General features: G+C 43.5%; 1 protein-coding gene across 1 annotated transcript in view; it reads left to right on the forward strand.

Annotated features, from left to right (window-relative positions):
• Nucleotides 1–27883, forward strand: part of LOC137373719 (disintegrin and metalloproteinase domain-containing protein 19-like) — a 259745-nt gene that overhangs the window by 137729 nt on the left and 94133 nt on the right. The window contains exon 10 of the mRNA XM_068038956.1: nucleotides 24548–24721. Within this exon, the coding sequence (XP_067895057.1) occupies nucleotides 24548–24721 (174 nt within the window). The remainder of the gene's footprint in view (nucleotides 1–24547; nucleotides 24722–27883) is intronic.

Consider the following 27883-nt stretch of genomic DNA (forward strand, 5'->3'; position numbering starts at 1 on the left):
TGGGTGCAGGGTTTGCAGGGTTTATTCAGGGTGTTATCGACTGGGTGCAGGGTTTATTCAGGGTGTGACCCACTGGGTGCAGGGTTTATTCAGGGTGTGACCCACTGGGTGCAGGGTTTGCAGGGTTTATTCAGGGTGTGACCCACTGGGTGCAGGGTTTATTCAGGGTGTGATCGACTGGGTGCAGAGTTTATTCAGGGTGTCACCCACTGGGTGCAAGGTTTGTTCAGGGTGTGACCCACTGGGTGCAGGGTTTATTCAGGGTGTGATTGACTGGGTGCAGGGCATATTCAGGGTGTAAACCCACTGGGTGCAGGGCCTATTCAGGGTGTGACCCTCTGGGTGCAGAGTTTATTCAGGGTGTGACCCACTAGGTGCAGGGCATATTCAGGGTGTAAACCCACTGGGTGCAGGGCATATTCAGGGTGTGACCCTCTGGGTGCAGGGTTTATTCAAGGTGTGACCCACTGGGTGCAGGGTTTATTCAGGGTGTGACCCACTGGGTGCAGGGTTTATTCAGGGTGTGATCGACTGGGTGCAGGGTTTATTCAGGGTGTGACCCACTGGGTGCAGGGTTTATTCAGGGTGAGATCGACTGGGTGCAGAGTTTATTCAGGGAGTGACCCACTGGGTGCAGAGCATATTCAGGATGTGACCCACTGGGTGCAGGTCATATTCAGGGTGTGACCCTCTGGGTGCAGGGCATATTCAGGGTGTGACCCACTGGGTGCAGGGCATATTCAGGGTGTGACCCACTGGGTGCAGGGCATATTCAGGGTGTGACCCACTGGGTGCAGGGTTTATTCAGGGTGTGACCCACTGGGTGCAGGGTTTGTTCAGGGTGTGAGCCTCTGGGTGCAGGGTTTATTCAGGGTGTGACCCACTGGGTGCAGGGTTTATTCAGGGTGTGACCCACTGGGTGCAGGGTTTATTCAGGGTGTGACCCACAGGGTGCAGGGTTTATTCAGGGTATGACCCACTGGGAGCAGGGTTTATTCAGGGTGTGACCCACTGGGTGCAGCATTTGTTCAGGGTGTGACCCACTGGGTGCAGGGTTTATTCAAGGTGTGACCCACTGGGTGCAGGGTTTGCAGGGTTTATTCAGGGTGTGACCCACTGGGTGCAGGGTTTATTCAGGGTGTGACCCACTGGGTGCAGGGTTTATTCAAGGTGTGACCCACTGGGTGCAGGGTTTGCAGGGTTTATTCAGGGTGTGACCCACAGTCTGCAGGGTTTATTCAGGGTGTGACCCACTGGGTGCAGGGTTTATTCAGGGTGTGACCCACTGGGTGCAGGGTTTATTCAGGGTGTGACCCACTGGGTGCAGGGTTTGTTCAGGGTGTGAGCCTCTGGGTGCAGGGTTTATTCAGGGTGTGACCCACTGGGTGCAGGGTTTATTCAGGGTGTGACCCACTGGGTGCAGGGTTTATTCAGGGTGTGACCCACAGGGTGCAGGGTTTATTCAGGGTATGACCCACTGGGAGCAGGGTTTATTCAGGGTGTGACCCACTGGGTGCAGCATTTGTTCAGGGTGTGACCCACTGGGTGCAGGGTTTATTCAAGGTGTGACCCACTGGGTGCAGGGTTTGCAGGGTTTATTCAGGGTGTGACCCACTGTGTGCAGGGTTTATTCAGGGTGTGACCCACTGGGTGCAGGGTTTATTCAAGGTGTGACCCACTGGGTGCAGGGTTTGCAGGGTTTATTCAGGGTGTGACCCACAGTCTGCAGGGTTTATTCAGGGTGTGACCCACTGGGTGCAGGGTTTATTCATGGTGTGACCCATTGGGTGCAGGGTTTATTCAGGGTGTGACCTACTGGGTGCAGGGTTTATTCAAGGTGTGACCCACTGGGTGCAGCATTTGTTCAGGGTGTGAGCCTCTGGGTGCAGGGTTTATTCAGGGTGTGACCCACTGGGTGCAGGGTTTATTCAGGGTGTGACCCACTGGGTGCAGGGTTTATTCAGGGTGTGACCCACTGGGTGCAGGGTTTATTCAGGGTGTGACCCACTGGGTGCAGGGTTTATTCAGGGTGTGACCCACTGGGTGCAGGGTTTATTCAGGGTGTGACTCACTGGGTGGGGGCTTTTTTTAGGGTGTGCATTCTTCCTCTGTGCCCTCTAAAACTTAGAAAATCTTAGTTTGTTTGCAGTTAGTCAACATGGTTTTACGAGAGGGAAATTGTGTTTGACAAATTATTGAAGATGTCGCGAATAAGGTGGATAAAGGGGAACCAGTAGATGTAGTTAGAATTAGATTAGAATTAGAACATTACAGCGCAGTACAGGCCCTTCGGCCCTCAACGTTGCGCCGACCTGTGAAACCATCTGACCTACACTATTCCATTTTCATCCATATGTCTATCCAATGACCACTTAAATGCCCTTAAAGTTGACGAGTCTACTACTGCTGCAGGCAGGGCGTTCCACGCCCCTACTACTCTCTGAGTAAAGAAACTACCTCTCACATCTGTCCGATATCTATCACCCCTCAACTTAAAGCTATGTCCCCTCGTGTTTGCCATCACCATCCGAGGAAAAAGACTCTCACTATCCACCCTATCTAACCCTCTGATTATCTTATATGTCTCTATTAAGTCACCTCTCCTCCTCCTTCTCTCCAACGAAAACAACCTCAAGTCCCTCAGCCTTTCCTCGTAAGACCTTCCCTCCATACCAGGCAACATCCTAGTAAATCTCCTCTGCACCCTTTCCAAAGCTTCCACATCCTTCCTATAATGCGGTGACCAGAACTGCACGCGATACTCCAGGTGCGGTCTCACCAGAGTTTTGTACAGCTGCCTAGACTGTACAGTATACCTAGATTTCCAAAAGGTATTCGATAAGGTGCCACATAAAAGGTTAATTGGTAAGATTTGGGCTCATGCAGTTGGGGGTAATATATTAGTGTGGCTCGATGATTGGTTAACAGACAGGAAGCAACAAGTGGGCATAAATAAGGCATTTTCAAGTTGGCAGGCATGAATAGTGGTGTGCCGCAAGGATCAGTGCTGGGGTCTCAGCTATTTACACTCTATATTAATGACTTGGATGAAGAGACAGAGAGTAATGTATCTCAGTTTGCTGATGATACAAAGCTCAGTGGAAAGGTAAACTGTGGGGAGGATATAGAGAGGCTGCAAAGAGATATAGACAGGGTAAGTGAGTGGGCAACAAGATGGCAAATGGAGTACAATGTAGGGGAGTGTGAAGTTATGCACTATAGTCATAATAGAAAAGCGGAATATTTTTTCAGTTGTGTAACTGGTAAGTGATGATGTTCAGAGAGACTTGGGGGAACTCGTACAAGGAACACACAAAGTTAACATGCAAGTGCAGCAGACTATTAGGAAGGCAAATGGCATGTTGGCCTTTATTGCAAGGGGATTGGAGTACAGGAATAAAGAAGTCTTGCTAAAATTGTACAGGGCTTTAGTGAACCGCACCTGGAATACTGTGTGCAGTTTTGGTCTGCACATTTAAGAAAGGATATTCTTGCACTGGAGGCAGTGCAGTGAAGATTTACTAAATTGGTCCCTGGGATGAGGAGTTGTCCAATGATGAGAGGCTGAGTAAATTGGGCCTATATTCTCTGGAGTTTAGAAGAAGGAGAGGTTTGTTGGCATCCCTCCGTCTACAAAATATGATGGACATGCAGCCAACAATCCATTGAAGTGGGGTGTCTTCTCTTGGCGCATCTTTGCTAATGGCTGTGAAGGCCAATCCAAACGGTTTTCCATTTTGGACACTGGTGAGGGTGATGGTTCCTCAGAGGAGTGCAGTCAGAGCCAGATTTATGGCACCACAGGTGGCTCAGCTGCACAGGAGGGGAGGAAGAGGAATGGAAGAGAAGTAGTGATAGGGATTTATTATTTAGGGGAACAGACAAGCATTTCTGCAGCAGTAAACGTGACTCCAGGATGGTGTGTTGTCTCCCTGGTGCCAGGGTCAAGGATGTCACAGAGAGGCTGCAGGACATCCTTCTGGGGGAGGGTGAACAGCCAGAGGTCATGGTGCATGTTGGTACCAATGACATAGGTAGGAAGGGGGATTTTAGGGAGCAAGGAAGGAGATTAAAAAGCAGGACCTAAAGAACCGTAATCTCAGGATTACTCCCAGTCCCACGTGCTAGTGAGCATCAGAACAGGAGGATTAAGCGATTGAAGACATGGCTGCAGGAGGGAGGGCATCAGATTTCTGAGACATTGGGACCAGTTCTGGGGCAGGGGGGACCTGTCTGTACAAGATGGTTGGGTTGCCTGTTAGCGGGACCGGGACTAACATCCTTGCAGGAAGATTTGCTAGTGCTGTTGGGGAGAGTTTAAACTAGATTGGCAGGGGGATGGGAACCTGAGAGGGAACTCAGATTGGAGGGAAGCAAACTGGTAGCAGGAAGTAGAAAAGTAGTAAGTGAAATTAGTGGACAGACAAAGCAAAGGCAAGCATCAAATAGGATTAGAATGCGGAATAATGTTAAGACAAAGTTAAGGGCACTCTATCTGAATGCACACAGCATTTGCAACAAGGTAGATGATTTGAAGGCACAGATAGAGGTGGATGTGTATGATTTAATTGCCATTACGGACACATGGTTACAGGGTGACCAGGACTGGGAACTGAATATTCAAGGATATTTGTCATTTAGGAGGGCTAGGTGGAGGGGAAAAGGAGGTGGAGGGGAAAAGGAGTTGGGGTAGCACTGTCAATAAGGGACAAGATCAGTACATTAGTGAGAGAGGATCTTAGATCGAAGGAGCAAGATGTGGAATCAGTTTGGGTGGAGCTAAGAAACTTCAAGGGGCAGCAAACATTGGTGGGAGTTGTTTATAGGTCACCAAACTTTAGTGTTAATGTTGGTAAGGTAGAAATCAGGAAATTAAAGCAGCATGTAATGTGGGCAATACAGTAATAATGGGCGACGTCAATTTACATATAGACTGGGTAAACCTAATTAGCACTAATCCTGGAGTGTGTACAAGATGGGTTTCTGGAGCAGTACATTGAAAAACCAGCTAGGGATCGGGCTATTTTAGATTTAATGTAATGAGAAAGGGCTAATTAATTAATTTATGGAGGAAGATACAGAAAATCTCCCAGAAATACTAGGGGACAAAGGAACTTGTGGGCAGGCGATGTGTTACAGCTGTAATATGTGGGAGCTGCTGGACGTCGGTGCAATCCGCGGTAACCACATCTGTAGTAAGTGTTGGCTGCTCGAGGACCTTCGGCTCAGAGTTAATGATCTGGAGTCCGAGCTGTGGACACTGTGACACATCAGGGAGGGGGACAGTTACCTGGACACTGTGTTTCAGAAGACATCCAATCTGGACTCTGGTCAGGGACAGGAGGGTGTGACTGTGAGTGAGGCAGGTATGGGGATCCAGAATTTAGCTTTGGAGGAGTCTCAGCCAGTGCCCTTATCCAATAGGTACGAGGTTCCTGCTCCCAGTGTGGACGAGGGCAGAGAAATGTAGTTGTAATAGGGGATAGCATAGTTAGGGGAATAGATACTGTTCTCTGCAGCAAAGATAGAGAGTCCCGAAGGCTGTGTTACCTACCTGGTGCCAAGGTTAAGGACATCTCTTCTGGGCTGGGGAGGAACTTGGAGTGGGAGGGAAAGGATCCAGTTGTCGTGATCCACGTAGGTACCAACGACATAGATAGGACTAGGAAAGAGGTTCTGCTGAGGGACTATGAGCAGCTCGGGGCTAAATTAAAAAGCAGAACCACAAAGGTAATAATCTCTGGATTACTACCTGAGCCACGTGTAAATTGGCATCGGGTAAATAAGATTAGAGAGGTAAATGTGTGGCTCAAAGATTGGTGTGGGAGAAATGGGTTCTGATTCATGGGACACTGGCACCAGTACTGGGGAAAGAGAGAGCTGTTCTGTTGGGACGGGCTTCATTTGAACAATGCTGGGACCAGTGACCTGATGAATTGTATAACTAGGGTTGTAGATAAGGCTTTAAACTGAATAGTGGGGGGGAGGGTTCAATTGAAAGGAAGTTTAAAAAATCAAAAAGAAGCAATAGAGCAAGAGGTGCAGGATAGTGAAGAGGCAAACGGTAATCAAAGTGTGACAGGAAGGGGCAGAAAATATAAGCAGAAGAGTGCAGCAGAAATTAGAACCAGAATGAGTAATAATGGTAAAAAGTCAAAGCTTAAGGCTCTTTATCTGAATGCACACAGTATTTGTAACAAGATAGATGAGCTGACGGCACAAATAGAAATAAATGAATATGATTTGCTAGCTATTACAGAGACGTGGTTGCAGGGTGACCAAGACTGGGAATTCAATATTCAACGGTATTCGATGTTCTGGGAAAAGAGGCAAAAATGAAAAGGAGGTGGAGTAGCCTTGTTAATAAAGGAAGGTATCAGTGTGGTAGTGAATAGTGATATGGGTACAATAGATCGTGATGTGGAATCAGTTTAGGTGGAAATAAGGAATAGCAAGGGAAAGAAGTCGCGGGTGGGAGTGGTCTATAGGCCCCCAAAGAGTTGCCTCACTGTTGGACAAAGTATAAATCAGGAAATAACGGAGGCGTGTAAGAAGGGTGCTACAATTGTCCTGGGTGATTTTAATCTGCATATAGACTGGACAAATCAGATTGGCAGTGTTAACATGGAAGACAAATTTGTAGAATGCATCAGGGATTGTTAGTTAGAGCAATACTTTGTGGAACCTACCTGGGAACAGGCTATTTTAGATCTAGTAATGTGTAATGAGGTAGGATTAATAAGAGATATTGTAGTTAAGGATCTTCGAGGGAGTAGCGATCACAACATGGTAGAATTTCAAATTCAGTTTGAGGGTGAGCAACTCGGGTCTCAAACCAGTGTCCTCAACTTAAACTAGGGTAATTACGGAGGTATGAAGAAAGAATTGTCTAAAGCGGGCTGGGAAGATAGACAGAAGATGAGCAGTGGCAGACTTTTAAGCAGATATTTCATAACACTCAGCAAACATTTATCCCGGTCAAAAAGAGAAGGATGAACCACCTGTGGTTAACAAAAGCGGTCAAGGAGAGTATCCAATCAAAAACTAAGGCATACAAAGCGGCAAAAATTAGTGACAGGTCAAAAGATTGGGAATTTTTTAGGAACCAGCAGCAGGTGACTAAAAAGCTAATAAAGAGGGAGAAAATTGATTATGAAAGTAAATTGGCAAGAAATATAAAAACAAACAGCAAGATCTTCTACAGGTATATAAAAAGAGAGGAGCTATAGTGAGTGTGGGACCCTTGGAGGATGTGACTGGAGAATTGATAACGGGGAACAGGGAAATGGCAGATAATTTAAACCAATATTTTGCATCGGTCTTCACGGTGGAGGACACTATAAACATCCCACAGATATCAGATCAACAAGGTGTAAATGGGAGGAAAGATCTTGTAACAGTCTCTATCACGAGGGAAAAGGTGCTGGACAAACTGATGGGACTAAAGGCAGACAAGTTGCCAGGGCCTGATGGCCTGCATCCATGTGTTTTAAAAGTGGCTGCAGAGATCGTGGAGGCATTGGTCATAATATACCAAAACTCACCGGATTCCGGAAGGTTACCAGCGGATTGGAAAACGGTTAATGTGACACCCCTATTCAAGAAAGGAGGGAGACAGAAAGCAGGAAACTACAGACCAGTCGGCTTAACGTCAGTCATTGGGAAAATGCTAGAGTCCATTATTAAGGAAGAAATAGCAGGACATTTAGAAAAACATAAAGCAATCAAACAGAGTCAACATGGTTTTATGAAAAGGAAATGATGTTTGGCAGATTTGCTATTGCTCTTTCTGGATATAACAAGTCAGAGGGAATACAGTGGAAGTAAGTTTCAAGGGAGTAAGACCAGGATGGAAGGCCTCTACTTTAATGCCAGGAGTATTACAGGTAAAACGGATGAGTTAAGGGCAAGGATTGACACATGGAAATGTGATATCGCAGCCATCACGGAGACATGGTTGAGGGAGGGGCAGGATTGGCAGCTCAATATCCCGGGATATAGAATCTTCAGGCGAGACAGAGGAGGGGGCAAAAGAGGAGGGGTATTACAATATTAGTTAAGGAGTCAGTTACTGTAGTAAGGAGAGATGATTTCTTGGAGGGGGCATCAAATGAAGCTTTATGGGTAGAGTTTAGGAATAAAAAAGGGACAGCCACATCGCTAGGTGTTTATTATAGACCCCCGGATAGTCAGTGGGAAATTGAGGAGCAAATATGTGAGCAATTTGCAGAGGTGTGTAAAAATAATAGGGTAATTATATTAGGTGATTTCAACTTTCCCAACATTAATTGGGATAGTCATCGTGTTAAGGGCTTAGATGGAGTGGAGTTCTTAAAATGTATACAGGAGAACTTTTTAGCTCAATATGTAGAGGATCCAACAAGGGAGAGTGCAGTGCTGGACCTAATTCTGGGGAATGAAGCCAGACAGGTGGTTGATGTGTTGGTGGGGGGGCATTTTGGTGACAGCGACCACAACATGGTACAATTTAAGCTTGTTATGGAGAAAGAAATAGACAAGTTGCAAAAAAAGGTTTTGGATTGGGAGAGAGGGAATTTTAGTAAAATAAGGCAGGATCTGGCCAAGGTAGACTGGAAAGAGTTACTTGTCGGAAAATCTACAGAAGAGCAGTGGGGGACATTCAAAAAGGAAATGGGGAGGGTACAGGCCCAACATGTTCCCTCTCGGGTAATAGGTAGGAGCAACAAGCCCAGAGAACCATGGATGACCAGAAATATTCAGGGTAAGATGAGAAGGAAAAGAGAGGCGTTTTAGCAAATACAAGGAGAGCAAATCAATGGAAGCATTAGTGGAGTACAGAAAGTGTAGGATGGAGCTTAAGAAAGCAATTAGGAGAGCAAAGAGGGGATATGAGAAAGCTCTGGCTGGTTAAAAGTAGGGAAAATCCCAAGATATTCTATAAGTATATCAATGGGAAGAGGATAACCAGGGAAAGAGTAGGACACATTAGGGACCAAGGGGGAAATTTGTGGATGGAGCCAGAGGACATTGGTAGGGTGTTGAATGAATACTTCACATCTGTCTTCACCCAAGAGAATGAGGAAGTAGATATGGAACTCAGAGAGAGAGACTGTGAGGTTCTTGAGCAAATTGTCATAGGGAGTGACAAGGTATTGGAGGTTTTGGAAGTCTTAAAAGTGGACAAATCTCCAAGTCCAGACAATTTGTGTCCCAGGATGCTGTGGGAGGCGAGGTTGGGGATTGCAGGGGCTCTGACCCTAATTTTTAATTCCTCTCTGGCCACGGGGGAGGTGCCACAGGACTGGAGAACAGCTAATGTGGTCCCACTATTTAAGAAAGGTTGTAGAGATAAGCCAGGGAACCACAGACCAGTGAGTCTCACGTCAGTGGTAGGGAAACTATTGGAGAGAATTCTGAAGGAGAGAATATGTCTCCACTTGGAGAGGCAAAATTTGATTAGGAATAGTCAGCATGGCTTTGTCAGAGGGAGGTCATGCCTAACAAATTTGATTGAATTTTTTGAGCATGTGACCAGGTGTGTAGATGAGGGTAGTGCAGTTGATGTAGTTTACATGGATTTCAGCAAAGCCTTTGACAAGGTCCCACATGGGAGACTTATCAAGAAAGCAAATGCACATGGGATACAGGGTAACTCGATAAGGTGGATTCAAAATTGGCTTAGCTGTAGGAGACAGAGAGTGATGACAGACGGCTGTTTTAGTGACTGGAAGCCAGTGTCCAGTGGCGTACCACAGGGATCTGTGCTGGGTCCCCTATTGTTTGTTATTTATATAAACGACATAGATGACTATGTGGGGGGTAGGATCAGTAAGTTCGCGGATGACACAAAGATTGGCCGAGTGGTTAACAGTGAGGTGGAGTGTCTTGGATTACAGGAAGATATAGACTGGATGGTCAAATGGGCAGAAAAGTGGCAGATAGAATTTAATGCTGAAAAGTGTGAGGTGATACACTTTGGAAGGAGTAATGTGACACGGAAGTATTCAATGAATAGCCTGACACTGGGAAGTTCCGAGGAACAAAGGGACCTTGGTGTGTTTATCCATAGATCTCTGAAGGCAGAAGGGCAGGTTAATAGGGTGATGAAAAAGGCATATGGGACACTTGCCTTTATCAATCGAGGCATAGATTACAAAAGCAGGGAGGTCATGTTGGAGTTGTACAGAACTTTGGTAAGGCCACAGCTGGAGTACTGTGTGCAATTCTGGTCGCCACATTATAGGAAGGATGTGATTGCATTGGAGGGGGTGCAGAGGCGATTCACCAGGATGTTGCCTGGGATGGAACATTTAAGCTATGAAGAGAGGTTGGATAGGCTTGGGCTGTTTTTGCTGGAGCAGAGAAGACTGAGGGGTGACCTGATCGAGGTGTACAAGATTATGAGTGGCATGGACAGGGTGGATAGGGAGCAGCTGTTCCCCTTAGTTGAAGGGTCAGTTACGAGGGGTCACAAGTTTAAGGTGAGGGGTGGGAAGTTTAAGGGGAATTTGAGGAAGACCTTTTTTACCCAGAGGGTGGTGACGGTCTGGAATGCCCTGCCTGGGAGGGCGGTAGAGGCAGGTTGCCTCACATCCTTTAAAAGTACCTGGATGAGCACTTGGCACGTCATAACATTCAAGGCGATGGGCCAAGTGCTGGCAAATGGGATTAGGTAGACATGTCAGGTGTTTTAATGCATCGGTGCAGACTCGATGGGCCGAAGGGCCTCTTCTGCACTATTATTCTGTGATTCTGTGATAAAGGGGAACCGGTAGATGTAGTGTATTTAGATTTCCAGAAGGCACTCGATAAGGTGCCACAGAAAAGATTATTGCACAAGATAGGAGCTTACGGTATTGGGGGTAATGTATTCGCATGGATTGAGGATTGGTTAACTCACAGAAGACAGAGAGTCAAGATTAATGGATCTTTTTCAGGTTGGAAAGATGTAACTAGTGGAGAGCCACAAGGATCAGTCCTAGGGCCACAACTATTTACTATCTATATTAATGACTTGGAGGAGGGGACAGAGTGTAATATATCCAAATTTGCTGACGATGCAAAAATAGGTGGGAAGGCATGTTGTGTTGAGGACATAAGGAATTTGCAAAGGGATATAGATAGGTTAAGTGAGTGGGCAAAAACTTGTCCAATGGAGTTTAATGTAGGAGTGTGCGAGGTCATGAACTTTGGTCGGAAGAATAAAAAGGCAGATTATTATTTAGATGGAGAAAGACGACAAAATACTGCAGTACAGAGTGATCTGGGTGTTCTTGTACAGGAAACAAAGAAAGTTAGCATGCAGGTGCAGCAAGTAATTACAAAGGCAAATGGAATTTTGGCCTTTATTGCTAGGGGGTTAGAGTTTAGAAATAGGGAAGTCCTGTTACAACTGTACAGGGTGTTGGTGAGGTCACACCTGGAGTACTGTGTACAGTTTTGGTCCCTGTATTTAAAAAAGGATATACTAGCATTGGAGGCAGTTTAAAAGAGGTTCAGTTGGCTGAATGTAACCCCCAGTATTTAAGAAGGGAGCGAGAGAGAAAAAGGAGAACGACACACCTGTTAGTTTGACGTCAGTGGTAGGGAAAATGTTCGAATCTATTATAAAGGATGAGATAAATGGACACTTGGAAAATAATGCAATGATTGGACAGAGTCAACATGGATTTGTGAAAGGGAAATCATGTTTGACAAACCTGGTGGAGTTTTTGAGGATGTAACTTGTAGCAGAGATAAAGGAGAACTAGTGGATGTGGTGTATTTGGATTTTCAGAAAGCTTTTGATAAGGTCCCACACAGGAGGTTTGTAAACAAAATTAGAGCACATGGGATTGGGGGGGAATATACTGCAATGGATTGAGAATTGGTTAACAGACAGAAAGCAGAGAGTAGGAATAAATGGGTCATTCTCAGGATGACAGGCTGTTACTAGTGGGGTACCGCAAAGATCAGTGCTGGGGCTGCAGCTGTTTACAGTCTATATAAATGATTTGGATGTGGGGACCAATTGTAATATTTCCAAATTTGCAGATAAACTAGGAGGGAGTGTAAGTTGTGAGGAGGATGCAAGGAGACTTCAAGGGGATTTGGACAGGCTAAGTGAGTGGGCAAGATCATGGCAGATGGAATATAATGTGAATAAATGTGAAGTTATCCATTTGGGTAGAAAAAACAGAAAAACAGAATATTTCTTAAATGGTAAGATGTTGGGAAGTGTTGATGTCCAAAGAGACCTGGGTGTCCTTGTTCGTGAGTCACTGAAAGCTAGTTTGCAGGTGCAGCAAGCAATTAGGAAGGCAAATGGTATGTTGGACTTCATTGCAAGGGTGGGTTTGAGTACAGGGGTGAAGATGTATTGCATCAATTGTATAAAGCCTTGGTGAGACCACACCTGGAGTATTGTGTACAGTTTGGTCTCCTCATCTAAGGAAGGAGATACTTGCCATGGAGGGAGTGTAACAGAAGTTCAGGCCATGGGATCCAGGGCAATTTGGCAAATTGGATCCAAAATTGGCTTAGTGGCAGAAGGCAGAGGGTGATGGTCGAGGGTTGTTTTTGCGAGTGGAAGCCTGTGACCAGTGGTGTACCACAGGGATCGGTGCTGCGACCCTCATTGTTTGCAGTGTACAAAGAACAAAGAACAGTGCAGCACAGGAACAGGCCATTCGGCCCTCCAAGCCTGCGCCAATCTTGATGCCTGCCGAAACTAAAACCTTCTGCACTTCCGGGGACCGTATCCCTCTATTCCCATCCTATTCATGTATTCGGAAGAAGGGTCACTGACCCGAAACGTTAACTCTGCTTCTCTTTCCACAGATGCTGCCAGACCTGCTGAGTGATTCCAGCATTTCTTGTTTTTATTCCATATAGATAACATCCACTGCCCTTCCTTCATCAATCATCTTCGTCACTTCCTCAAAAAACTCAATCAAATTAGTGAGACACGACCTCCCCTTCACATAACCATGCTGCTTCTCGCTAATAAGTCCGTTTGTTTCCAAATGGGAGTAAATCCTGTCCCGAAGAATCCTCTCTAATAATTTCCCTACCATTGACGTAAGGCTCACCGGCCTATAATTTCCTGGATTATCCTTGCTACCCTTCTTAAACAAAGGAACAACATTGGTTATTCTCCAGTCCTCTGGGACCTCACCTGTAGCCAATGAGGATGCAAAGATTTCTGACAAGGCCCCAGCAATTTCCTCCCTTGCCCGCTCAGTATTCTGGGGTAGATCCCATCAGGCCCTGGGGACTTATCTACTTAAATGCTTTGCAAGACACCCAACACCTCCTCCTTTTTGATAATGAGATGACTGAGACTATCTACACTCCCTTCCCTAGACTCATCATCCACCAAGTCCTTCTCTTTGGTGAATACTGATGCAAAGTACTCATTTAGTACCTCGCCCATTTCCTCTGGCTCTGGCGGATCGACTTTTGGAGCCACGAGGTCATGCTGCAGCTGTACAAAACTCTGGTGAGACCGCACCTGGAATATTGCGTGCAGTTCTGGTCACCGCATTATAGGAAGGATGTGGAAGCTATGGAAAGGGTGCAGAGGAGATTTACTAGGATGTTGCCTGGTATGGAGGGAAGGTCTTATGAGGAAAGGCTGAGGGACTTGAGGTTGTTTTCGTTAGAGAAGGAGGAGGAGAGGTGACTTAATAGAGACATATAAGATAATCAGAGGGTTAGATAGGGTGGATAGTGAGAGTCTTTTGATGGCAAACACGAGGGGACATAGCTTTAAGTTGAGGGGTGATAGATATAGGACAGATGTCAGAGGTAGTTTCTTTACTCAGAGAGTAGTAGGGGCGTGGAACGCCCTGCCTGCAACAGTAGTAGACTCGCCAACTTTAAGGGCATTTAAGTGGTCATTGGATAGACATATGGATGAAAAGGGAATAGTGTAGGTCAGATGGTTTCACAGGTTGGCGCAACATCGAGGGCCGAAGGGCCTGTACTGCGCTGTAATGTTCTAATTCTAATTCTAACATAGATTCCCTTCTCTGTCCTTGAGTGGGCCAACCCTTTCCCTGGTTACCCTCTTGCTCTTTATTTTTTTTTTGTTAAAAGCCTTGGGATTTTTCTTAATCCTGTTTGCCAATGACTTTTCATGACCCCTTTTAGCCCTCCTGTCTCCTTGCTTAAGTTCCTTCCTACTGTCTTTATATTCCTCAAGGAATTCGTCTGTTCCCAGCCTTCCAGCCCTTACGAATGCTTCCTTTTTCTTTTTGACCAAGCTCACAATATCCCGCATTATCCAAGGTTCCCGAAACTTGCCAAAAGTATCCTTCTTCCTCACAGGAACATGCCGGTCCTGGATTCTAATCAACTGATGTTTGAAAGACTCCCACATGTCAGATGTTGATTTCCCCTCAAACAGCCGCCCCCAATCTAAATTCTTCAGTTCCTGCCTAATATTGTTATAATTAGCCTTCCCCCAATTTAGCACCTTCACCCGAGGACTACTCTTATCCTTATCCACAAGTACCTTAAAACTTATGGAATTATGGTCACTGTTCCCGAAATGCTCCCCCTACTGAAACTTCGACCACCTGGCCGGGCTCATTCCCCAATACCAGGTCCAGAATGGCCCCTTCCCTAGTTGGACTATCTACATATTGTTTCAAGAAGCCCTCCTGGATACTCCTTACAAATTCTGCCCCATCCAAGCCCCTAGCACTAAGTGAGTCCCAGTCAATATTGGGGGAAGTTAAAATCACCCACCACGACAACCCTGTTACCTTTACATCTTTCCAAAATCTGTCTACATATCTGCTCCTCTACCTCCCGTTGGATGTTGGGAGGCCTGTAGTAAACCCCCAACATCGTGACTGCACCCTTCCTATTCCTGAGCTCCACCCATATTGCCTCGCTGCATGACCCCTCTGAGGTATCCTCCCGCAGCACAGCTGTGATATTCTCCTTAACCAGTAATGCAACTCTCCCACCCCTTTTACATCCCCCTCTATTCCACCTGAAGCTTTTAAATCCTGGAACATTTAGCTGCCAATCCTGTCCTTCCCCCAACCAAGTCTCTGTAATAGCAACAACATTAATGATTTAGACGTGAATATAGGAGGTATGATCAGTACGTTCGCAGATGACACGAAAATTGGTGATGTCGTAAATAGTGAGGAGGAAAGCCTTAGATGACAGGACGATATAGATGGGCAGAGCAGTGGCAAATGGAATTGAATCCTGAGAAGTGTGAGGTGATGCATTTTGGGAGGACTAACAAGGCAAGGGAATATACAATGGATGGTAGGACCCTAGGAAGTACAGAGGGTCAGAGGGACCTTGGTGTACTTGTCCATAGATCACTGAAGGCAGCAGCACAGGTAGATAATGTGGTTAGGAAGGCATATGGGATACTTGCCTTTATTAGCCGAGGCATAGAATATAAGAGCAGGGAGGTTATGATGGAGCTGTGCATCTTTGAAACATCTAAGATTCTGAAGGGGCTGATAGGATCGACACAGAGATTATTGGATAGGATGGACACTGAGATTATTGGATAGGATGGACACTGAGATTATTGGATAGGATGGACACTGAGATTATTGGATAGGATGGACACTGAGATTATTGGATAGGATGGACACTGAGATTATTGGATAGGATGGACACTGAGATTATTGGATAGGATGGACACTGAGATTATTGGATAGGATGGACACTGAGATTATTGGATAGGATGGACACTGAGATTATTGGATAGGATGGACACTGAGATTATTGGATAGGATGGACACTGAGATTATTGGATAGGATGGACACTGAGATTATTGGATAGGATGGACACTGAGATTATTGGATAGGATGGACACTGAGATTATTGGATAGGATGGACACTGAGATTATTGGATAGGATGGACACTGAGATTATTGGATAGGATGGACACTGAGATTATTGGATAGGATGGACACTGAGATTATTGGATAGGATGGACACTGAGATTATTGGATAGGATGGACACTGAGATTATTGGATAGGATGGACACTGAGATTATTGGATAGGATGGACACTGAGATTATTGGATAGGATGGACACTGAGATTATTGGATAGGATGGACACTGAGATTATTGGATAGGATGGACACTGAGATTATTGGATAGGATGGACACTGAGATTATTGGATAGGATGGACACTGAGATTATTGGATAGGATGGACACTGAGATTATTGGATAGGATGGACACTGAGATTATTGGATAGGATGGACACTGAGATTATTGGATAGGATGGACACTGAGATTATTGGATAGGATGGACACTGAGATTATTGGATAGGATGGACACTGAGATTATTGGATAGGATGGACACTGAGATTATTGGATAGGATATACACTGAGATTATTGGATAGGATGGACACTGAGATTATTGGATAGGATGGACACTGAGATTATTGGATAGGATGGACACTGAGATTATTGGATAGGATGGACACTGAGATTATTGGATAGGATGGACACTGAGATTATTGGATAGGATGGACACTGAGATTATTGGATAGGATGGACACTGAGATTATTGGATAGGATGGACACTGAGATTATTGGATAGGATATACACTGAGATTATTGGATAGGATGGACACTGAGATTATTGGATAGGATGGACACTGAGATTATTGGATAGGATGGACACTGAGATTATTGGATAGGATGGACACTGAGATTATTGGATAGGATATACACTGAGATTATTGGATAGGATGGACACTGAGATTATTGGATAGGATATACACTGAGATTATTGGATAGGATGGACACTGAGATTATTGGATAGGATATACACTGAGATTATTGGATAGGATGGACACTGAGATTATTGGATAGGATGGACACTGAGATTATTGGATAGGATGGACACTGAGATTATTGGATAGGATATACACTGAGATTATTGGATAGGATGGACACTGAGATTATTGGATAGGATGGACACTGAGATTATTGGATAGGATATACACTGAGATTATTGGATAGGATGGACACTGAGATTATTGGATAGGATGGACACTGAGATTATTGGATAGGATATACACTGAGATTATTGGATAGGATATACACTGAGATTATTGGATAGGATGGACACTGAGATTATTGGATAGGATGGACACTGAGATTATTGGATAGGATATACACTGAGATTATTGGATAGGATGGACACTGAGATTATTGGATAGGATATACACTGAGATTATTGGATAGGATGGACACTGAGATTATTGGATAGGATATACACTGAGATTATTGGATAGGATATACACTGAGATTATTGGATAGGATGGACACTGAGATTATTGGATAGGATATACACTGAGATTATTGGATAGGATATACACTGAGATTATTGGATAGGATGGACACTGAGATTATTGGATAGGATGGACACTGAGATTATTGGATAGGATATACACTGAGATTATTGGATAGGATGGACACTGAGATTATTGGATAGGATATACACTGAGATTATTGGATAGGATGGACACTGAGATTATTGGATAGGATATACACTGAGATTATTGGATAGGATATACACTGAGATTATTGGATAGGATATACACTGAGATTATTGGATAGGATGGACACTGAGATTATTGGATAGGATGGACACTGAGATTATTGGATAGGATCGACACAGAGATTATTGGATAGGATGGACACTGAGATTATTGGATAGGATGGACACTGAGATTATTGGATAGGATGGACACTGAGATTATTGGATAGGATGGACACTGAGATTATTGGATAGGATATACACTGAGATTATTGGATAGGATATACACTGAGATTATTGGATAGGATATACACTGAGATTATTGGATAGGATGGACACTGAGATTATTGGATAGGATATACACTGAGATTATTGGATAGGATGGACACTGAGATTATTGGATAGGATGGACACTGAGATTATTGGATAGGATATACACTGAGATTATTGGATAGGATGGACACTGAGATTATTGGATAGGATGGACACTGAGATTATTGGATAGGATGGACACTGAGATTATTGGATAGGATGGACACTGAGATTATTGGATAGGATGGACACTGAGATTATTGGATAGGATGGACACTGAGATTATTGGATAGGATGGACACTGAGATTATTGGATAGGATGGACACTGAGATTATTGGATAGGATGGACACTGAGATTATTGGATAGGATGGACACTGAGATTATTGGATAGGATATACACTGAGATTATTGGATAGGATGGACACTGAGATTATTGGATAGGATATACACTGAGATTATTGGATAGGATGGACACTGAGATTATTGGATAGGATATACACTGAGATTATTGGATAGGATGGACACTGAGATTATTGGATAGGATGGACACTGAGATTATTGGATAGGATGGACACTGAGATTATTGGATAGGATGGACACTGAGATTATTGGATAGGATATACACTGAGATTATTGGATAGGATGGACACTGAGATTATTGGATAGGATATACACTGAGATTATTGGATAGGATGGACACTGAGATTATTGGATAGGATATACACTGAGATTATTGGATAGGATGGACACTGAGATTATTGGATAGGATATACACTGAGATTATTGGATAGGATGGACACTGAGATTATTGGATAGGATATACACTGAGATTATTGGATAGGATGGACACTGAGATTATTGGATAGGATGGACACTGAGATTATTGGATAGGATATACACTGAGATTATTGGATAGGATGGACACTGAGATTATTGGATAGGATATACACTGAGATTATTGGATAGGATGGACACTGAGATTATTGGATAGGATATACACTGAGATTATTGGATAGGATGGACACTGAGATTATTGGATAGGATATACACTGAGATTATTGGATAGGATGGACACTGAGATTATTGGATAGGATGGACACTGAGATTATTGGATAGGATATACACTGAGATTATTGGATAGGATGGACACTGAGATTATTGGATAGGATATACACTGAGATTATTGGATAGGATGGACACTGAGATTATTGGATAGGATGGACACTGAGATTATTGGATAGGATGGACACTGAGATTATTGGATAGGATATACACTGAGATTATTGGATAGGATGGACACTGAGATTATTGGATAGGATATACACTGAGATTATTGGATAGGATGGACACTGAGATTATTGGATAGGATGGACACTGAGATTATTGGATAGGATGGACACTGAGATTATTGGATAGGATGGACACTGAGATTATTGGATAGGATGGACACTGAGATTATTGGATAGGATGGACACTGAGATTATTGGATAGGATGGACACTGAGATTATTGGATAGGATGGACACTGAGATTATTGGATAGGATGGACACTGAGATTATTGGATAGGATATACACTGAGATTATTGGATAGGATGGACACTGAGATTATTGGATAGGATGGACACTGAGATTATTGGATAGGATGGACACTGAGATTATTGGATAGGATGGACACTGAGATTATTGGATAGGATGGACACTGAGATTATTGGATAGGATGGACACTGAGATTATTGGATAGGATGGACACTGAGATTATTGGATAGGATATACACTGAGATTATTGGATAGGATGGACACTGAGATTATTGGATAGGATGGACACTGAGATTATTGGATAGGATGGACACTGAGATTATTGGATAGGATGGACACTGAGATTATTGGATAGGATGGACACTGAGATTATTGGATAGGATGGACACTGAGATTATTGGATAGGATGGACACTGAGATTATTGGATAGGATATACACTGAGATTATTGGATAGGATGGACACTGAGATTATTGGATAGGATGGACACTGAGATTATTGGATAGGATGGACACTGAGATTATTGGATAGGATATACACTGAGATTATTGGATAGGATATACACTGAGATTATTGGATAGGATGGACACTGAGATTATTGGATAGGATATACACTGAGATTATTGGATAGGATGGACACTGAGATTATTGGATAGGATGGACACTGAGATTATTGGATAGGATGGACACTGAGATTATTGGATAGGATATACACTGAGATTATTGGATAGGATGGACACTGAGATTATTGGATAGGATATACACTGAGATTATTGGATAGGATGGACACTGAGATTATTGGATAGGATGGACACTGAGATTATTGGATAGGATGGACACTGAGATTATTGGATAGGATATACACAGAGATTATTGGATAGGATGGACACTGAGATTATTGGATAGGATGGACACTGAGATTATTGGATAGGATGGACACTGAGATTATTGGATAGGATATACACTGAGATTATTGGATAGGATGGACACTGAGATTATTGGATAGGATGGACACTGAGATTATTGGATAGGATGGACACTGAGATTATTGGATAGGATATACACTGAGATTATTGGATAGGATGGACACTGAGATTATTGGATAGGATGGACACTGAGATTATTGGATAGGATGGACACTGAGATTATTGGATAGGATGGACACTGAGATTATTGGATAGGATCGACACAGAGATTATTGGATAGGATGGACACTGAGATTATTGGATAGGATATACACTGAGATTATTGGATAGGATGGACACTGAGATTATTGGATAGGATATACACTGAGATTATTGGATAGGATGGACACTGAGATTATTGGATAGGATGGACACTGAGATTATTGGATAGGATATACACTGAGATTATTGGATAGGATATACACTGAGATTATTGGATAGGATGGACACTGAGATTATTGGATAGGATGGACACTGAGATTATTGGATAGGATGGACACTGAGATTATTGGATAGGATCGACACAGAGATTATTGGATAGGATATACACTGAGATTATTGGATAGGATGGACACTGAGATTATTGGATAGGATGGACACTGAGATTATTGGATAGGATGGACACTGAGATTATTGGATAGGATGGACACTGAGATTATTGGATAGGATGGACACTGAGATTATTGGATAGGATATACACTGAGATTATTGGATAGGATGGACACTGAGATTATTGGATAGGATGGACACTGAGATTATTGGATAGGATAGACACTGAGATTATTGGATAGGATGGACACTGAGATTATTGGATAGGATATACACTGAGATTATTGGATAGGATGGACACTGAGATTATTGGATAGGATATACACTGAGATTATTGGATAGGATGGACACTGAGATTATTGGATAGGATATACACTGAGATTATTGGATAGGATGGACACTGAGATTATTGGATAGGATATACACTGAGATTATTGGATAGGATATACACTGAGATTATTGGATAGGATATACACTGAGATTATTGGATAGGATGGACACTGAGATTATTGGATAGGATATACACTGAGATTATTGGATAGGATATACACTGAGATTATTGGATAGGATATACACTGAGATTATTGGATAGGATATACACTGAGATTATTGGATAGGATATACACTGAGATTATTGGATAGGATGGACACTGAGATTATTGGATAGGATGGACACTGAGATTATTGGATAGGATATACACTGAGATTATTGGATAGGATATACACTGAGATTATTGGATAGGATATACACTGAGATTATTGGATAGGATATACACTGAGATTATTGGATAGGATATACACTGAGATTATTGGATAGGATGGACACTGAGATTATTGGATAGGATGGACACTGAGATTATTGGATAGGATGGACACTGAGATTATTGGATAGGATCGACACTGAGATTATTGGATAGGATGGACACTGAGATTATTGGATAGGATGGACACTGAGATTATTGGATAGGATGGACACTGAGATTATTGGATAGGATGGACACTGAGATTATTGGATAGGATATACACTGAGATTATTGGATAGGATATACACTGAGATTATTGGATAGGATGGACACAGAGATTATTGGATAGGATCGACACAGAGATTATTGGATAGGATATACACTGAGATTATTGGATAGGATGGACACAGAGATTATTGGATAGGATATACACTGAGATTATTGGATAGGATGGACACAGAGATTATTGGATAGGATGGACACAGAGATTATTGGATAGGATGGACACTGAGATTATTGGATAGGATATACACTGAGATTATTGGATAGGATGGACACAGAGATTATTGGATAGGATGGACACTGAGATTATTGGATAGGATGGACACTGAGATTATTGGATAGGATGGACACTGAGATTATTGGATAGGATCGACACAGAGATTATTGGATAGGATATACACTGAGATTATTGGATAGGATATACACTGAGATTATTGGATAGGATGGACACTGAGATTATTGGATAGGATGGACACTGAGATTATTGGATAGGATGGACACTGAGATTATTGGATAGGATATACACTGAGATTATTGGATAGGATGGACACTGAGATTATTGGATAGGATGGACACTGAGATTATTGGATAGGATATACACTGAGATTATTGGATAGGATGGACACTGAGATTATTGGATAGGATGGACACTGAGATTATTGGATAGGATGGACACTGAGATTATTGGATAGGATCGACACAGAGATTATTGGATAGGATGGACACTGAGATTATTGGATAGGATGGACACAGAGATTATTGGATAGGATGGACACTGAGATTATTGGATAGGATGGACACTGAGATTATTGGATAGGATGGACACTGAGATTATTGGATAGGATCGACACAGAGATTATTGGATAGGATGGACACTGAGATTATTGGATAGGATGGACACTGAGATTATTGGATAGGATATACACTGAGATTATTGGATAGGATATACACTGAGATTATTGGATAGGATGGACACTGAGATTATTGGATAGGATGGACACTGAGATTATTGGATAGGATGGACACTGAGATTATTGGATAGGATATACACTGAGATTATTGGATAGGATATACACTGAGATTATTGGATAGGATGGACACTGAGATTATTGGATAGGATGGACACTGAGATTATTGGATAGGATGGACACTGAGATTATTGGATAGGATGGACACTGAGATTATTGGATAGGATATACACTGAGATTATTGGATAGGATGGACACTGAGATTATTGGATAGGATATACACTGAGATTATTGGATAGGATGGACACTGAGATTATTGGATAGGATGGACACTGAGATTATTGGATAGGATGGACACTGAGATTATTGGATAGGATGGACACTGAGATTATTGGATAGGATATACACTGAGATTATTGGATAGGATGGACACTGAGATTATTGGATAGGATATACACTGAGATTATTGGATAGGATGGACACTGAGATTATTGGATAGGATGGACACTGAGATTATTGGATAGGATGGACACTGAGATTATTGGATAGGATATACACTGAGATTATTGGATAGGATGGACACTGAGATTATTGGATAGGATATACACTGAGATTATTGGATAGGATGGACACTGAGATTATTGGATAGGATGGACACTGAGATTATTGGATAGGATGGACACTGAGATTATTGGATAGGATATACACTGAGATTATTGGATAGGATGGACACTGAGATTATTGGATAGGATATACACTGAGATTATTGGATAGGATATACACTGAGATTATTGGATAGGATGGACACTGAGATTATTGGATAGGATGGACACTGAGATTATTGGATAGGATGGACACTGAGATTATTGGATAGGATATACACTGAGATTATTGGATAGGATGGACACTGAGATTATTGGATAGGATATACACTGAGATTATTGGATAGGATGGACACTGAGATTATTGGATAGGATATACACTGAGATTATTGGATAGGATGGACACTGAGATTATTGGATAGGATGGACACTGAGATTATTGGATAGGATATACACTGAGATTATTGGATAGGATGGACACAGAGATTATTGGATAGGATATACACTGAGATTATTGGATAGGATGGACACTGAGATTATTGGATAGGATATACACTGAGATTATTGGATAGGATGGACACTGAGATTATTGGATAGGATGGACACTGAGATTATTGGATAGGATGGACACTGAGATTATTGGATAGGATCGACACAGAGATTATTGGATAGGATATACACTGAGATTATTGGATAGGATCTACACTGAGATTATTGGATAGGATCGACACTGAGATTATTTCCGCTGATCGGGGAATCTAGAACACGGGGACACAGTCTCAGGATAAGGGGCCGATCATTCCGGACTGAGATGAGGAGAAAATACTTCACTCAAAAGATTGTGAATCTTTGGAATTCTCTATCCCAGAGGGTTGTGGATGCTCCATCACTGAATACATTTAAGGCTGGGATTGATAGATTTTTCATCTCTCAGGGACTCGAGGAATATGGCGAGTGGTTGGGAAAGTGGAATTGGAGCCTAATATCAGCCATGATTGTATTGAATGGCGGAGCAGGCTCGATGGGCCGAATGGTCTACTCCTGCTCCTAATTCTTATGTTCTTAACACAACCTTCCTCTTGCAGGGGGATCAAGTTTAAAGGGACCACCATTGGGATGGCACCGCTGGAGGGCATGTGCGTACAGGATACCTCTGGAGGAGTTACTATGGTGAGACAGTCACCTGCAGTAGGCTGGTCCCCTCACCTTATACATTTCCCTGAACGCAGGAGTATAATAGTGATTGACATGCAGGCTTCGTGAACCTATATCAAACAATGGTTTGTCTTGAATGGGAATGTTGTGTCCAGTTCTGGTCACTGCACTTTAGGAAGTTGAGAAGGCTTGAAGGCTTTAGAGAGAGTGCAGAAAAGGTTTGAGAATAGTTCCAGGGATGAGGGACTTCAGTGGTGTGGATAGATTGGAAAGTCAGGGCTTTCACCTTGGAGAAGAGAAGATTCAGAGGAGATTTGTTGTTCAAAATAATGAAGCGTTTTGATACAGTAAGAAAGAAGTAACTGTTTCATAGAACATAGAACAGTACAGCACAGTACAGGCCCTTCGGCCCACGATGTTGTGCCAAATCTTTAACCTACTCTAAGATCAAACTAACTACCTACCCTTCATTCTACTATCATCCATGTACCTATCCAAGAGTCGCTTAAATGTCCCTAATGTATCTGCTTCTACTACCACCGCTGGCAGCGCATTCCACGCACCCACCACTCTCTGTGTAAAGAACCTACCTCTGACATCTATATACATTAATGATTTGGAGGAAAGTATAGGTGGACTGATTAGCAAATTTGCAGACGACACTAAGATTGGTGGAGTAGCAGATAGTGAAGGGGACTGTCAGAGAATACAGCAGAATATAGATAGATTGGAGAGTTGGGCAGAGAAATGGCAGATGGAGTTCAATCAGGGCAAATGCGAGGTGATGCATTTTGGAAGATCCAATTCAAGAGTGAACTATACAGTAAATGGAAAAGTCCTGGGGAAAATTGATGTCCAGAGAGATTTGGGTGTTCAGGTCCACTGTTCCCTGAAGGTGGCAACGCAGGTAAATAGAGTGGTCAAGAAGGCATACGGCATGCTTTCCTTCATCGGACGGGGCATTGAGTACAAGAGTTGGCAGGTCATGTTACAGTTGGATAGGACTTTGGTTCGGCCACATTTGGAATACTGCGTACAGTTCTGGTCGCCACATTATCAAAAGGATGTGGATGCTTTGGAGAGGGTGCAGAGGAGGTTCACCAGGATGTTGCCTGGTATGGAGGGCGCTAGCTATAAAGAGAGGTTGAGCAGATTAGGATTATTTTCATTAGTAAGACGGAGGTTGAGGGGGGACCTGATTGAGGTGTACAAAATCATGAGAGGTATAGACAGGGTGGATAGCAAGAGGCTTTTTCCCAGAGTGGGGGTTTCAATTACTAGAGGACACGAGTTCAAAGTGAAAGGGGAAAAGTTTAGGGGGGATATGCGTGGAAAGTTCTTTACGCAGAGGGTGGTGGGCACCTGGAACGCATTGCCAGCGGAGGTGGTAGATGCGGGCACGATGGAGTCTTTTAAGATGTATCTAGACAGATACATGAATGGGCAGGAAGAAAAGAGATACAGAACCTTAGAAAATAGGCGACATGTTTAGAGAGAGGATCTGGATCGGCGCAGGCTTGGAGGGCCGAAGGGCCTGTTCCTGTGCTGTAATTATCTTTGTTCTATCTTTGTTCTAATCTCCACGAAAACTTCCTCCAATCACCTTAAAATTATGCCCCCTGGTGATAGCCCTTTCCACCCTGGGAAAAAGTCTCTAGCTATCCACTCTATCTATGCCTCTCATCATCTTGTACCCCTCTATCAAGTCACCTCTCATCCTTCTTCGCTCCAATGAGAAAAGCCCTAGCTCCCTCAATCTTTCTTCGTAGGACATGCCCTCCAGTCCAGGCAGCATCCTAGTAAATCTCCTCTGCACCCTCTCTAAAGCTTCCACATCCTTCCGATAATGAGGCGACCAGAACTGAACACAATATTCCAAGTGTGGTCTAACCAGGGCCTTATAGAGCTGCAGCATAACCTCGCGGCTCTTAAACTCAATCCCCCTGTTAATGAAAGCCAACACACCATACGCCTTCTTAACAACCCTATCAACTTGGGGTGGCAACTTTGAGGGATCTATGGACATGGACCCCAAGATCCCTCTGTTCCTCCACACTACCAAGAATCCTGTCTTTAAGCCTGTATTCCGCATTCACATTCGACCTTCCAAAATGAATCACTTCACACTTTTCCAGGTTGAACTCCATCTGCCACTTCTCAGCCCAGCTCTGCATCCTGTCAATGTCCCGTTGCAACCTATAACAGCCTTCCACACTATCCACAACTCCAGCAACCTTTGCGTCATCGGCAAACTTGCTAACCCAGCCTTCCACTTCCTCATCCAAGTCATTTATAAAAATCGCAAAGAGCAGAGGTCCCAGAACAGATCCCTGTGGAACACCACTGGTCACTGAGCTCCATGCTGAATACTTTCCATCTACTACCACCCTCTGTCTTCTATGGGTCAGCCAATTCTGTATCCAGACAGCCAAATTTCCCTGTATCCCATGCCTCCTTACTTTCTGAATGAGCCTACCATGGGGAACCTTATCAAACGCCTTGCTAAAATCCATATACACCACATCCACTGCTCTTCCTTCATCAATGTGTTTTGTCACATCTTCAAAGAATTCAATGAGGCTTGTGAGGCATGACCTGCCCCTCACAGAGCCATGCTGACTGTCTCTAATCAAACCATGCTTTTCCAAATAATCATAAATCCTGTCTCTCAGAATCCTCTCCAATAATTTGCCCACTACCGACGTAAGACTGACTGGTCTATAATTCCCAGGGTTATCCCTATTCCCTTTCTTGAACAAGGGAACAACATTTGCCGCCCTCCAATCATCCGGTACTACTCCAGTGGACAGTGAAGACGCAAAGATCATCGCCAAAGGCGCAGCAATCTCTTCCCTCGCTTCCCGTAATATCCTTGGGTATATCCCGTCTGGCCCCGGGGACTTATCTGTCCTCATATCATTCAAAATTTCCAGCACATCCTCCCTCTTAACCTCAACCTGTTCGAGCATATCAGCCTGTTCCACGCTGTCCTCACAAACGACCAGGTCCCTCTCACTAGTGGATACTGAAGCAAAGTATTCATTTAGGACCTCCCCTACCTCCTCCGACTCCAGGCACAAGTTCCCTCCATTATCCCTGATCGGCCCTACCCTCACTCTGGCCATCCTCTTGTTCCTGACATAAGTGTAGAACGCCTTGGGATTTTCCTTAATCCTCCCCGCCAAGACTTTTTCATGTCCCCTTCTAGCTCTCCTAAGTGCATTCTTCAGTTCCTTCCTGGCTACCTTGTAACCCTCTGGAGCCCT

Source organism: Heterodontus francisci, chromosome 1, assembly GCF_036365525.1.
Source record: "Heterodontus francisci isolate sHetFra1 chromosome 1, sHetFra1.hap1, whole genome shotgun sequence".
Classification (NCBI taxonomy): domain Eukaryota; kingdom Metazoa; phylum Chordata; class Chondrichthyes; order Heterodontiformes; family Heterodontidae; genus Heterodontus; species Heterodontus francisci.